This window comes from Canariomyces notabilis (assembly GCF_033297395.1).
Source record: "Canariomyces notabilis strain CBS 508.74 unplaced genomic scaffold N656scaffold_33, whole genome shotgun sequence".
Lineage (NCBI taxonomy): Eukaryota > Fungi > Ascomycota > Sordariomycetes > Sordariales > Chaetomiaceae > Canariomyces > Canariomyces notabilis.
The window spans coordinates 27379-42194 of NW_027041855.1; the positions used below are offsets into that span (position 1 = coordinate 27379).

Consider the following 14816-nt stretch of genomic DNA (forward strand, 5'->3'; position numbering starts at 1 on the left):
GCATGCGGGAAATCCAAAGACGCAGTGGTAGACGAGAAGTCGGCTGGTTTTGAGGGTGGTGTATGACAACCTAAGCCATCAACGTCTATCCGTACGGATTCGCCAGACCCGACGGCGATATGAATTGACGATGGAGCCATCATGGGGAATTAGGGGAAAACTGCCTGGCTAAAATTATCGGGCCTAGGACCGTCAGGTAGGAAAACCCTGCAGTCTGCACTGCCGTGCATCCCAGCCATGGACTTGACCGTGGCCGCACAGCTCTGGGGATATTTGCCCGAAATGCCACGGGCTGAGTCGGACCAGGCTAACGCTGGCTCTTGAGGAGGATGTTTGCATGTGTCCCTGAATCGCGTTCGTCGCATCTAGGTGGGTTCCCATCGCGCCGAAGTTCGAACCCCTGCCCCAGAAGGTTCGTTTAGGAACCGAGAATTCTCGCTCCCGTTGTGCCCTAAACGAAGTACGGTACATACTGTCTGTATGTACTGTAATTACATACTGTACCTTACGCACAGTTTCGTACGGAGTACCCACAGACACTGCAGCATTCCAAGATCCACTAGGATACTCCGTAGAGTACAATAGGTGCTGAGGAGGAGCACTTGCAGTTACGTTTAACCTCTCTATTTACTAGGATCCAAGCTCGCTGTCACGGACACACTCGGCCGGCGAAGAAATATGTGGGCGCTCTACTTGGGCAGGACGCCCATCAAGGTCCAACCCGTCCACTTTCCGCGCCATCGAGTATCTACAAGGGTTGTCAGTCACAAGGGCCTATCATTACATCTTCGGCACGGTCCTCCTGCTCTTGGTCAGTACGGCAACTGTCAACCGCATCTAGCTATCCGAAGTACTGGCTCCATTGCCGAGGACGATCGAGAATATAGGTAAACTGAGTGGCCGGCCCAACCATTAGTCAAGTCCAACAGCGTCTAGCGGCCAAGAGATCCACGGCCTCCAGTAAGACCCAAGCAAGTCAGCAACTACCTCCACAATCTCCTTGCCCAAACCCTCCAAGAACCAGTAATCAGTGATCCCGTGCAGAAGGACACCGAAATAAGCAAACAAGACCAGCGCTGGGGGCTGCCGCTGGTGCAACAGGGTAAAATACGCGTCAGGTGCAAAGTGAACGAACATCAACGGCCCAGACCAGGAGCGGTTATAGCCCCAGGTTGCCAGCCTGGCCGCATCCATTGTGTCAAACTGCTGGATAAACATCCAACACTTGCGGAGGATCCAAAGGACCCGGTCGTATGTCTCGACGTCACTGCTGTTCTTCCACGTCTCTCGCGCTCGACAAAGATAGCTATCGGGTCGCTGGGACGCGACCGGACCCGGCTTCAAATCGTCCCAATTACCAATACTCATGATGACTTGCATGCGGCCAAACCGCAGGTAATTGTGCGTCGGGTACAGTACGGCTTCGATGCCGCGGATCATGGGGATCCATTCGATGCCGAGAACCTGCTCTTTGCGGGACATGCAGGACATGCGGGAAGCACTGTTCTCAGCGTCCGCGTCGCCGAGTTGCGTCAGAGACGCAAAGACATATATCACGTTCAGCAACGACCAGATGAACAGCGCCTCGCTGTTGGTATCAGTGATGTTGGCCACGGCCTGACGGAACCCTAGGAGAGCCTCGTTGTAATGCTCGGCGGCCTTGGCCACGTTTGCACCGTCTCTCGCCCCAGCGCTGTAAGCGAGATGCAGAGCGGCCAGGCTCAGGATGGCATGCGCTACGAAAGGGTGCTCGAAGCCTACCTCCGGGAACACCCGTCGCCAGATGTCGACGCAGCTGGACTCGCGGCAGATGCTGAGGCTGGTGGACAATGTCCAATGGTGGAGGAGTGCCAGATCGCTCATGCTAAAGGGAAACGTGGATGTGCACGCGGTCCTACGGGAACACGAGGCGTCTGAGACGGTCGAGCCACCCAGTGAGCGTGAGTGGGCGGGTGTTTCAGCTGGTGAAGGTTCGGTGACATGCCCTTGCGGAGGCGCAGCCTGGAAGGCGGGCAATGCCTCATGCGACAGCCGCGATGATGCCGGATCGGGTGTAGGTGGCCATTGCACGGAAGCATGCGTGACGGCCGGCCCGCCGGCCTGGTATGGCACTGTCACTGTGTATACGCATTCGACATGACGCCGCATGCACAATCGGCAACTTGGCTTCTGTTCGTCGCACTGCACTGCAAAATTAGCCCGCCGAGGAAAATGCAAGATCGGAGTCTAAAAGGCGGCCCGTACCTTGACGCGCCGTCTCCGGCAGTCGACGCAGCCAGTCTTTGACTTGCGGTGGGGACGGCGTCGCGTGCTGACCACATGCAGCCTTCCCGGGGTTGCTTCGGGCAAAAGGGAAGCTGAAGGCCCGATCATCTGGCTCAAACGAGAGCCGAGACAACCTAAGGTCACCCAGTAACGTAGTTCAGGTCGAGAAGGAGGGAAAACGGAGAACACGCGTGGCGCGAGGCTAATCAGCATTCATTCCGATAACGACAAGGTGCGGAGGTCTGGATAGGTACAAAAAGCGAGAGTTAAACGATTTATTAACGAGGACCAGAGCGATGAGAAAAAAATTCAGCTACAGTACCTTATATACTGTACCTTGATAAGTAACGTTAGAAGGTCTGAATCGAGATTGATCAAGAACCCAAATGGGCAAATCTGAAGTCAATGCCAAGCCTTGGCCTGCAGGGGTAGAAGGTATGTTATGTGGGACCTGATCAAAGTCCCATTTTGATCAAACGCCCGTCTGAACTCTGGAGGAAAACGAGCCAAGTCACAGTGCCCCAATAAATACAGGCTTCCCAAGGTTCCTCCTTCCCACTCACACGTCCCTAAGGTACCTACCTACTTACGACGATGGTGACTATAATAGGAAACCCGCGTAGCGCAGCGCGGAAGTTTCCGCCACCCCCGCCTGGGGCAGGCGGTGCCGGCAATTCAGGGCTTTCCAGGCACAAGGTGGGGAGCCTGATTATTGTCTTGCCATGACTCGGAGCTCGTTCCCGTCCCGTTCTTCGTTCCCGCGCCTCGTTCTCGTACTTCACGCGACGTAAACGAAGTGCTGCCATGGCTTGAGGCAGGAGGGCCCGGGATTGGCTTGCTGGATCAGATCATCACAAATGATACAATCCGACTTCCGTTGAGCCTTGACTGCAGACCTGGGAGCGTGCACCCCGGCCAACTTCCATACGAAGCTCTGTTGATCGGCAGGCATATGCTGAAGGGCGTGGCTCAGTGTTCCAACTGACAAAGTCGGGCCCGATGCGGCGGCTTTGGGAATATTCCCTTGGTGTCGTTTAGGTTGATCTTCAGAACTGCATACCCACGCCATCTGCGATTGGACCGCCATAACGACACGCGAACCGTCGTGTAAGAGAGCCGACCTAGCCTAGTGGGCCTGAAATAACGGAGAAAGTTGGAAGAAACCTGCATGAACGAGACTGGGGCTTAAACGAGGCTATTGATGCGACGCAATCAAAGTTCTGGAAGGTCCAGGGTTCCTGAGATACCAGTACGGCTCCGCTATGGGACTGGTGACATTTGCTCCGCGTAGCCTTGCTCGTTTATTTGAGAAGCCCACGGATATTCGCGTCTTCAGGAGCACCTCTCATACCTTCCAGCTCATCAGTCTATATGGCATTGACACGACAGAGATGACGCCGAAACTCAGCAAACCCGGAGACCCCATCTCCCAGCTCCATAGCCACACCGTTTCTCCTTCTCGTTCATGTTCTCGTTCTCGTTCTCATCCCCTATCAGGGGAACGCTGTTGGCATTTTCCCCCTCGTCCTCTACGTTTAAGCCTCAGGCCCACGGCTCTTCTCCTTGGCCTTGCAACACAAGTTCATTCCTCGCACGCTTGTGTCTTTGACCTTTTATTCGTACACGGCTTTACAATAAGTACAGCGTGATTTAGGTCATCCGTTGGTTCCACTGCTGGACGGGTCTTGGTGGAGAGGAGCAGGACCTTTCTCGTTCTCGTTTCTCGGTATCCACTACAAAGATTCTAATCCACCCCTTGCTCCGGCGTCATAGTAGTAGGTATCAAGGAACTGTTGTCCACGGCTTCATGACACAGCCTCGTCGTCCTTGGCTTCTTACAATGACCTATATATCCGTTCACGACGTTCACGATGTTGGACGGGACTAGAGTTGCACGACACTCACCAGTCACCACTGAGTAGCACCTAATAAAGGACAGACTTCCATCGTTACCTAGCTCATCCAGAAGCATGAAGGGCGCAACACTCGTCATCGCGCTGCTCGCCGCTACCGGAGCGGCATGCGGAATTCCCAGCACTGGAACCACCCCGCTGAGGGAGGAGGCCGGCAACTGCAAGACGGACATTCTCGTCGGGTCCGGAGCGATCAATCCGTCCTACCTCAACGATCCTCGGTTTGCGGCCGTCCTTGCCAAGCAGTTCAACAGTCTCTCTCCTGAAAACGAGCTGAAGTGGTCGCTCATTCACCCGACCGAGGGCGACTTCACCTGGGAAACGATCGACCGCCTCGTTGATTTCGCGGGGGCCAACGGCATGGCGGTCAAGGGACACGGGCTCATCTCGAGCTGCTGTAACCCCAGCTACCTGCTCAACATCACGGACCCCACAGCGTTTCGTGCTGCGATGAAGGCTCATTTCGAGGCAGTCATGCATCGGTACAGCGGCAAGATGGATCGGTGGGATGTCGTTACCGAAGCCCTCGAAACTCAGGGCGGTGGCCTGCAAGCCAACGACTTCTACAAGGTGCTTGGTCCCGGCTACATTGAAGAGGCCTTCCGCATCGCCCGGGCAGCAGTTCCTGACGCCAAGCTGTTCATCAACGAGAATCTCGTCGAGTCACTCCCCGGCAAACGTCAGGAACTCCACGACTTGGTCTCTCGACTCGTGGCAAACGACGTCCCGATCGACGGAGTGGCCCTGCAGATGCACATCACCGAAGTCGCTCCGATGCCAGGCGTCATCACGGACATAGTCAACTCGTACCAGGCTCTCGGACTGGAAGTAACCATTGCGGAAATGGATGTCCACACACTCAACGCCACACTCCAGGCCGATATCTACGGCGCCGTAATCAATGAGGCTCTGAACGCAGGCATCACCGACATTAGCTTCTGGGGCTTCACGGATAAGCACGCTTACACCTGGCTGCCGGGTGCGAAGCCCCTGATGTTCGACGAGAAATATCAAGCCAAGGCTGCGTTTTACGCCACTCACACTGCCCTGGCGAACTTTTGTCAAGTACGCCCCTAGGGAGCTCGAGCATTGTTCAAGTTGGCACGGGAACCCAGGAAACCGTCGGAGTTAGGGTTGGAGCCACAGGGCCGAGGTGCGACAATGTAAACTGGTACTAGGCAAATCAATAGATGAAGGTCAAATTTGATTTATTTGAGTTATTGGCAGCATTGGGTCACTCGGCACGTTGCTGTGTCCGAGAGATTCTCCACGTTCTTGGCCCTCGGTTCCGCTACAACACCAGAACCTTGGAAGCTGAAGCACCACGGCCACCACAACTCAGCGTTTATTCTATACTTAGTAATACGACATCTTGACATACAGTTGGTGTAGATTGCTTGAGCGTCAACCAGCGGTAACCCCAGCCCTTACGGGCCGAGCCTCATTGGTGTCACTTGGTTTAGCTAGGTATCCTGGTAAGGTAGATGGGGCTACGGAATATATCGCGGGGGTGACCGGCCGTAGTAATCGATGACGGGAACATGATTTCTCTCGCTGGTCGCTTGGTTCTGGTTGCTCGGTTTGGAAGATTCAGGTTCTCCACGTCGCTTGATCCAAATCGTGGCCCATACTCCCAATATCGTGAAGACAGCACCAACGGCACCAGTTATAATGCCGGCAAGCTCGGCAGTACTGAGCTTGTCTTCTTCGCCTATATAAGGCAACTTCAATGTTAGAGTCGTGTCCATTCTTTCGGGAAACCACGTATCAAGTCGCGCCTTGAGGAATGTGGTACGTTCAAGTCGCCACTCACCTGAGGTTTGTGACCCGGAAGTTGAATCAGAGTCAGGATTGGTGCTGGACGTACTGCTAGGTCTTGAAGACGAACTCCCAGACCCCGATGTAGAGCTACCGGACCCTGACGTCGAGCCGCTGGACCCCGCAGCTGATGATGTGCGTGACTGAGTTGCTTGGGGGGCCCCTGACGTAGCAGTCGCGGCAGATTCCCCGGATGCACTGGTTGCGGGAGACCCAGGAACATCTGGACTGATGCTGACGCCCAAGTAGGCGCATGTCAAGGCTTGTTGTTTCCGTATAGCTAGGGGACACGGGAAGATGTAGCCATCAGATCTCCATTCCACGATGAGTTTGGCTAGTGTACTTACAAGGATAGCTAGAGGCGCACTCGGACTGCATGCAGCTGACGTAGTCGGGATCATCATACATCTTGCATGAGCAAGTGAAATCCATACTACTCCCGCAGGCTCCGCCACTGAGCACGAGGGTCTGCAGGCAATCGTACTGCGCGCACGCCCGACGACATGAAGAGGGCTCGAATTAGTGACTGGCTGGAAAGGATATCGGAGGTGATAAAGTCAAACACATCGACGCGCCGAGTCTATCTCAACCACAACGTACCTCGCATGATGGTGAAATCGGAATTGTGGTAACCTGAGCTATAGCGCCAGCAGCGACGGCTGTCGCGAGCAGCACCCTTAGAGCGGGAACCACCATGGGCTCGTGAGACGGTGAGATATCTGCCGCGTCTGGGACTGGTCACGGTTTCGTTGATCTTGGGATCGCAGAAAGGTAACTTGAGCGTGTTGTAAGACTGGAGTTGCCACAGATAGAGGTTGGACCAAGGAGGGAGGATGCCCGGGAGCCTCAACTCATGCGAAATGTTCGTACCCCTGCTCAATAGTTGCTCTTTTGGTCGCTTGATGGACCCTTGCGGCGCTAACCATACCCAGAGAGGGTTCGCTAATGCAGCTTGTGTGCGGCTGAAAGTTGATGGATGCCTACCTTACCTGAAGAGTTGCTGACGAGACGGAGCCTTGCTCATGCGACGCCTACTACGTAGTAGGCTGATTCCAGCCATCTCCGCTGTACCCCCACACCAAACGGTCGGGAAGGCCTCTTATATTCTCAGACTACAATGAGGATATTTCCAAAATCGCCCCTCTTCCTAGAATCAACACGTTACGAAGTACATCGGCTCGAAGATAGGTACCTAGCTTATACAATCAATTCACGGAAACTAAACAGGGTATAATGGGCTACCTAGGCTACACGTTTTACGTAAACACTTTAGGAATTCCTAGTACCTAGCAGGGAGAGGGGGTTCTCTGACACTGGTCTCTGTCATTATCAACTAGTAGGTTCCATACGGGGCAACATGACCCGGAACATTCCCCTTGACATTGTAGTCCGGCACTAGCAAGTAGCAAGTGTTTGCCGTTATATGACCTACCTGAAAACATTAACTGTATGTTACGTAGTAGCTACTATAATGTTGTCATCATAGTTCAATTTGCTAGTGCCGGACTACAATGTCATGAGACAGACTGTAAGGTCAGATACTCCCCCCTTGCTCTGCTAGGCACTACCTAGAGGCAGGAGGGCGATATCAACAGACTACCTACTGCCCGCAGCCTAACCGCCAGGCAGCTAACTTCATGGCTCCCTCGCATCAAGCGCCCAGCAGACTAACAAGCCCTAGCATTACAGCATTACCCCTGAGCTTTGGCACTTGCGCTCCTCCCGGGTGTCCGGGCTGGCAGTACCCGTCCGGGACAGTGGACTTGGCCTTTTGGTCGCTAGTAACGTTTTTAGGTCGCCTAAGAGTAGTGCTCTGAGAATTCTGGCAAGGTATAGGCGTGGGTAATCCAGTAATGCTCGACGGTGAGCTGACCACTTTCAATCTCACGGAGCAACTGGTCAAGCGTATCCTCGGTGTGTGTTAGGGGGTACTTGAAGAAGTCGCGTGCCTGTTGGGGTTGCTGACGTATGTCAAGTCCAATCCGGAGGATTCTGTCGTCCTGGAACTTGTTCACCATCTGGCAAATTTCGTCTTGGTACTCCTGAAGCATGTCCTCATGTCCTCTGGAATCCATTGTGACACCCCGAGGCAGCCTGTTATTGTGCAGCTCCATGTGTATCCTGTTCTTGACTTGGTTGGAGATGTGAGAGTAGTAACGGTGGATGTAGTCCTGGAAAAAAGCATGATAAGCCCATTGGTAGACGTAAGGCCTCACATTCACGTGGAGAGCTCTCCACTTACTCCCATACACGGATGTACGGAAGTTCCTGACAGCATCCATATATCGGCGGATCTTTGGGATAATCATCCTAACAACGAGGTGCGGAGCACAATTGTATTCGAGCGGCAGCGTATATGTCAATGTGTTGCAGCTTGAGCTTCCGTCTTTCTCGCCGTTCTCGTTGTCCTCGTCGTTCTTGCATTTGATATCCCTCACCCTTGGAGGCCAATCCGAGCCGCAATTTTGAGAACAGGGCCTTCTGGCATAGCGGATTTTGAAAATAGTATTGCACATGGTGGCCGTTTTCCCGCTATCGTCTGGTGTTGTTGGGGTTATCGGTTGGTGTTAGCCCTGCTACCCTGAGTACGAGTGCTGGCTGGGGCTACTGTCTCCGTAGGTAGGGATCTGATGGCGTAACAGGCAGATCTGGAAGACTGGATGTAGGTCTTGAACTACCACGAGCAAAAGCCCAAAGGTCAAGTGCAGTCCTGCTTAAGTACTTGGACAGGTTGAAAGACCTGCCCTGCGTTCACGCGTTCATGGACACAAACACTTTGTCTCGTGAAGTCCATGAATGCCTAAGGTAGTCGCCTCGTCACTTGACTGCCACATGGTACCGTCAGGGCTGCGTACATGTAGACAATAGCCTCCATAAAGGACTGAGGTATGAACCAGGCAGCACATAGCTCTTCGTGACCGGCGCAGGTGCATCATGCATGTGTACACGCCTTTGTACTCCAGAAGTGCGGCATCATGACCAGTACGCACGAGATTCACACGGTTGAGTGGTAATGGAGCGGGTTTTTGTATGCCTGGTTGTGAGGTTGAATGGGTGTTCAGTCTGTTGAGCTGATGGCAGCACGCGCCGGGGCGCCAACCTGAACCCCTTCTTGGAAGGCGCAGCAAAGAAGGTCCTGGGGGCAAGAGCACAGGCGTGGAGTCAGTTGTAGCACTGTGTCTGCGGTACTCACCTTGCTATCAATGCATTATCCCAAACAAAGAAGAAAGCTGAGCAGCAGAGGGTACTACCTAAGCTAGCAGAGTAAGGGGGGTCTCTAACCGTACGGTCTATCTCACTAGTATAACATTGAAGTCAGGCACTACAAATCGAACTATAATAACAATAAGATGGTACCTAGCCGGTGTTATAACGTTTATATAATGGCAGGTAGTTGCTAGTGCCGGACTACAATGTCCGGGGGAATGGTAATGTTGCCTATACGGTCAAAGACCCCCCCTCTCCCTGCTAGGTATCTTCCTCTGGCTTACCGACGATGAGCAGCTTATTAGGTACCTTATCTATCTGTTCTATCCTTGAGCGGAAGGGTAACTACCTAGGTATAAAGAGGCAGGAGCGGGTTGGTGTTCTATTTGGAGGCAGGCGCCGCCAACAAGTTAGATCGCTTAGGGCCCCCAAGCTGAAATAGCCCGTTACACACCCCCTGACTGCTTATAGCCTTCAAGTTGCGTATTTTGGTACTGCGGAAGATATTCGTGCAAAGCATGAGTGGTTATAGGCTCCTGAGTATCGGCTATGCACTCCTAAACAATGTCAAAGGCGTGGCCAACCGCGTAGGACCGACGCTGATCTGGCCCGTCATATACTCCCGGAGCTCTTGTTCGAGCACCTCAGCGGGCTTGTCGCTGTCTGGGGAATACTTGAACAAAGGTTTTGCCTGCTCAGGTTGCTGCCATCTGGCACGTCCGGCCACGAGGATGTTGTCATCTTCGTAAAGGTTCAGCATCTCCTTGATCTTGTCACGGTACTTCCAGGGAATCTCGTCATGTCTTTTGGCTCCCTTGTGATACCCGGTGGCAGGGCGTTGTCGTGCAACAGGCGGTACATCTCCTTATCGACTTCGCTGTAGTACTCGTGCTGGTAGTGGTTGAAAAAGGCGTTGTAAGCACATTGGTGAACCCAAGGCTTTACATCTGGGTGAAGAGTGGCCCATTTGTACCCCTGGTTGAAGCCTTCAACCCGTTCAATGTATTCCTAGCAGAGGAAGGGGGGGTCTCTCTGTCCGCATGTTCTGTCTCATGACATTATAGTCCGGCACTAGCCAAATCTGCCATTAAGGAAACATAATGACACCGGCTAGGTACCATGATGTTGTCGTGAAGTTCAATTTGGCTAGTGCCGGACTATAATGTCATGAGACAGAACATGCGGACAGAGACCCCCCCTTCCTCTGCTCGGTTGTAATATCCAGGCGGCAACTCTCTGAACGAGATGCCGACGACAGTTGTATTGGACCTCCAGCTTCACCATTGCACTCTCCTGCTCAGACTGGCATCTGGATGCCCTTTTGTGCTGGCACTTACTCCACATTGGTTGTGGACTGCCGGGCCCGCAAGCCCGAGAGCAAGGCCCTTTGACGTAATAAACGTCGTAAAGCTTGCACATAGCGGCTGTCTCCTCTTAATATGAGGTGATAACGTGTTCCTGGGCGTATCTGTTACGTTAGTAAGCCGTCTAACCCAAGTTGTAGGTCCCTGTAGGGATTTGAACTCTCGAAGTCTGAGGAGCCAGATCTGGAAGGCTGCATGTGGATGTGGCTTGCAATACAGTGGGTAGAAGCTCAGAGATCAACCACATCGATTTTTTAAGTCGGTAGGGATTTGGAAAGGCTGAATTACCCACGTGCATTTCACTCCTTTCATGACATAGACATCGTGCCTCGTGGCTTTTGATAGCTGGTTGCCTCGTCATTTGACTGCCACATGGGATCGTCAGACTCATGTATAGTACCTAGACCATGGCACCCACAGAGGACTGAGAGTATGAACTACATGTAGTTGGTACAACACAATGCGAGACCAACACATGTGAATGTGGGCCTTTGTACTCGAGAACTGCAACTCGTTACCAGTACCTCACTACTGCTCACGAACCTTGATGTGAGTGCAGAGTTGAGTGGTATAGAAGAGGTCACTTGTTGTCTGGTTGTGAACATGAATGGGGTGTCAGTTGCAGATGACTGCGCGCGCCAACATTGAAAGGTATCGATTGAAGTTGGAAGACACTGCACTCGTGACACCTGACCTCAGCAAAGAATCCCGAGAGCAAGAGCACAAGTGTAGTACCAGTTGTAGCACTATGTTCACAGTACCCTTATTCACAGACAAAAGGGGCACCGGGCAAGGCATGCATCCGCATACAGAGTAAAATGACGGCCAGTCCTAGTCTTATGATTTGCATCACCGCTGTATGGAGTCTATGAACCGTGGTGGTAATCATTGCTACGATGACTGCATACCTAGCTCTGTCCGACTAGGTACAACCTGGCGTACTCCGACCTTTGGGCTACTGTAGATGTAGACGGAACGACACCGTGACGAGGCCCAGCCCATCCCCTTGTCATTGGATCACGACGAGTACATGTATGGGAGGGTACCCTGCGATCGCCAAATGTCAAGCCAGACGTTGTTCCGGCTTTTTAGAGCTAGGCACGCTCAATGACCCTCCATAAGACCACTACGTATTCAGGTGACCCTTTTTCCTCAAGGTGCTCAGGGGTCCGTCCCAAGCTGACACTTGGTTAGCTCAGTGACCTTGCTTGCTTGCTACCAGAAGGCGTACCCTTCGTGCTGCCACTTCCTTCGAAATCGTCCACAGGTCGTTTAATAGATACGTCCTTTCGTTGGTAATGACTGAGGTCACGTTGGGCTGAAGACCGAATCTCGGTTGTTGCTAGGTACCTATTTACCTCGTCCCGATCGGTAAGTACCTACCTTGTCGTACTATGAATTCCTGCTTGCCGGAGGAATAAGGGATGCGTTGGGTGAGCGAACCAGCTCTCACTGGTTGTTCACTTCTCGATCCTAAACTCGGTTGTCTTCACAATACCCTTGAACTCGGGATCGTTGGCGAGCGGGAGGACCGTGTCAATCTCGTTATCGGGGCTTTCAGTATTGGCCTCTCGTCTCGGAGCATGCTCGGCATGTACGGCTGTGGCCATAAAACCCGTATCGCCGCAGTGGGCCGTGGACCAGGTTTTTTCGCATCTGACCAGCTCCACAAACTCGCCGGAGCCGGTGTTACGCCTCTGGTATGCGCGGGCAGCACTGCCGTTTGCGGGGAGCCGGTTGAGAGCTTTGCCTGCCCGGTAGTAGTTGGCGCCGCGGTAGTTGGTCGTGGGAAAGTGGAGGGCCTGGCCGAAAAGGGGCCGAAGGGTTGGTGCGCAGGCAGCGATGATGCCGATGTCGACCTGAAGTCTAGAACGGTCAGACCAAAGGGGAATTAAGAATCGAAAGCACTTACGATTCGAAGAAGGGTGCCCAGGGGTAGCTGCGATAAGGGTCAGCACAGCCTAGATTCAATATCAGGGGTTCAACGGCTAGGTCACATACAATGTCCCGTCCCTCTCATGAACAAACCCTATAATGAAGATGGCCCTGACGATGCCCAAGGCGACGGCACTGCAAGTGATCAGGTGAGCATGGATACCTTCCTAAACCAATGAAAGGCACCGCATGTACACGACTTACAAGTATCCTCCACTGAGGATGGCAATGAGATATATCCGCATCCTTCGTTGCAGCTGGAGGCTCCATATGAGGGGAACCGGCAACGTGGCGAAGGTGATGTCGGTGAAAATGTTGCATGCTAAGAGAAAAACAGTTTAAGCTGATATTCCAAGTCCCTTCATCGGAAATCTAAAACCCACCAGCGTTGAACAGGCCAAAATTTCGGTATAGAAACATGCTGTAACACCGGGGTCGGACGGCCGGGTTCCACACCCCTTCTATGGGCTGGCAGAAGGTAAGGAAGGTGATGAAGGCGAAGAGGGTATAGAAGCAGGTAAATGCTAGCAAGCGTGAATGGTCAGCAGCGAGCTACCGCATGAGACAAGATGGAGAGTTACCTATAAGACACCACAATATCCACTTATACCAAGTCCCTCTGCTTAGCCGTAGTAGCGAGAGGGCGATGGAAATCTTGAGGAATCCGAATGCGAAGCACGCTTCGACGACAGATTGGAACCACTGCGCCTCGAGTACTATGACGAAATTCGCCCAGGGTATGGTGACCTGGCGGCGCCCGTATCCGTTCTGGCATGCGATGATCCACGCTACGAAACCCCCTATTCTGCAGAGCTGATCACGGCAGGACTGTCAGTTTGCCCGAACCGAGCTCTTACCGAAACGTAAGGTAGATACGAGACCTAGGGACTGGAACTCACCACTGCCAGCACCATAAAGACATCATCCTTGCCAAAGGAGCGCACCAGGATGGCACGCACGTAGAAGCGGACCAGCGCGGTTATGAAGGCCAAACTCCAGACAACGCAGATGATGGTCAAGAAAGACGTGGTGTTACTTGTAGCTGGTTCGAGTGTTGCCGGTCTTGTGGGTGGTGCTGTACTATTCGTTGAAGACATGATCACAAAAGCGCTCCCATCACCAACCCTCGCAAAGGGCGGAAAGGAGAATGCCAGAACGAAAGAAAAGGGGAGGAGGCCCATGGAAAAATGGACATGGGATAACAGATACAGGCATGTTTAACCCATGGCAGCACACATTCATCCACATAATCCGCCCAGACGCACGGGATTGAGTAGGCTTCCCATGCGGCCGTCACTCGGCCCCATTTTCGGCAGTGCTCCGAAGTGCATCTAATTCTAAATTGAATCTGGGGAAGATCCCTTGGCTAGATACCTTACGTACGCGGCATAACGGAGGGGCACATGGACCGGCAGCGTGGGAACATGAACCTTCAGGTTCATGTTGTGAAAGTATAATAACTTGGCCATTACTGCCGACCTTGGCAGCAAAGCGCAGGCTCAGGATAATTGTCGAGTCTTGTCCTATAAAAAATCCGGTGTTCAGACGCGGGCCCAGATAAGTTGGGAGTGTCCTTTTTGCAAGTTCTGGCTAAATCGATCTAAACACCCCCTTTTGAAGAGATTTAAATGGCCCGCACGCGCCAACCGGCATCCCCGCTTGGTTGCCGCTATACCGGGTTTGTTGCAAAGCGCGTATATACATGGACCGCAGATTATCCATGTTTGTCGTGTTTAAATGAGTGCTGCTACACCCCGTGCCGGAGGCTTGTCATCGACTGCAGCTTTGCGCGGGAACAAGGTAGATTGCCCACTGCTCGGCTGCGGTCGAGGAGTGGCGGCCGGCAAGATTGGGAGATAAACGATCCTGGAAGGTTGGGTAAGGTACGGTACCTAGGTAGCTACATGCAGCTAGTTGACTGCCGAGGGGGAAGGTACTGTAGATTCAACTTATTGTTGCCAGTGCCAGTGGGAGATGAAGTAGGAAGGGCGCCGAACAAGCCTAAGGTACTTCCACAAGACGCAAAAGACGTTGTATAAGATGACCCACCGGTTCATGGTACCTAGGACAGAGATGCACCGATATAAACCACGAGCTGCTGGGCGACGTGCTTGCCCGAGAACGACTGCTCAGGTTCCCCCTATTCCATTGTCTACCCCTAACCCTGAGCCAGATACTTCCGCGCCCCTCCAACTCCCGCGTTCAAGGTAACGTAGCAAACGATAACTTTGATGTACCTAAGGTACTAACATCTCAGTTGAAACACGCGAGTCAAGATTCAGGTCACCGCAGCAAGTTACGCTTAAACTTTGTG

General features: G+C 53.0%; 4 protein-coding genes across 4 annotated transcripts; 1 reads left to right on the forward strand and 3 right to left on the reverse strand.

Annotated features, from left to right (window-relative positions):
• Positions 1–912: 912 nt before the first annotated feature.
• Positions 913–2373, reverse strand: N656DRAFT_718390 (uncharacterized protein; the record flags this gene model as incomplete). Its single annotated transcript, XM_064812276.1, has 3 exons — positions 913–2019; positions 2119–2181; positions 2245–2373. The coding sequence occupies 3 exons, from the start codon at positions 2371–2373 to the stop codon at positions 913–915; spliced, it is 1299 nt and encodes a 432-aa protein (XP_064665818.1).
• Positions 2374–4235: 1862 nt separating this feature from the next.
• N656DRAFT_718360 (glycoside hydrolase family 10 protein) lies at positions 4236–5255 on the forward strand (the record flags this gene model as incomplete). The annotated part of the gene is made up of 1 exon (XM_064812274.1): positions 4236–5255. The coding sequence occupies one exon, from the start codon at positions 4236–4238 to the stop codon at positions 5253–5255; it is 1020 nt and encodes a 339-aa protein (XP_064665819.1).
• A 2540-nt stretch (positions 5256–7795) lies between these two features.
• On the reverse strand, positions 7796–8512 carry N656DRAFT_771874 (uncharacterized protein; the record flags this gene model as incomplete). The annotated part of the gene is made up of 1 exon (XM_064813894.1): positions 7796–8512. The coding sequence occupies one exon, from the start codon at positions 8510–8512 to the stop codon at positions 7796–7798; it is 717 nt and encodes a 238-aa protein (XP_064665820.1).
• Positions 8513–12027: 3515 nt separating this feature from the next.
• N656DRAFT_718434 (uncharacterized protein) lies at positions 12028–13599 on the reverse strand (the record flags this gene model as incomplete). Its single annotated transcript, XM_064812280.1, has 7 exons — positions 12028–12433; positions 12480–12506; positions 12569–12637; positions 12707–12824; positions 12886–13026; positions 13084–13302; positions 13398–13599. 7 exons carry the CDS (start codon positions 13597–13599, stop codon positions 12028–12030), a joined length of 1182 nt encoding a protein of 393 aa, XP_064665821.1.
• Between the last annotated feature and the right edge of the window lie 1217 nt (positions 13600–14816).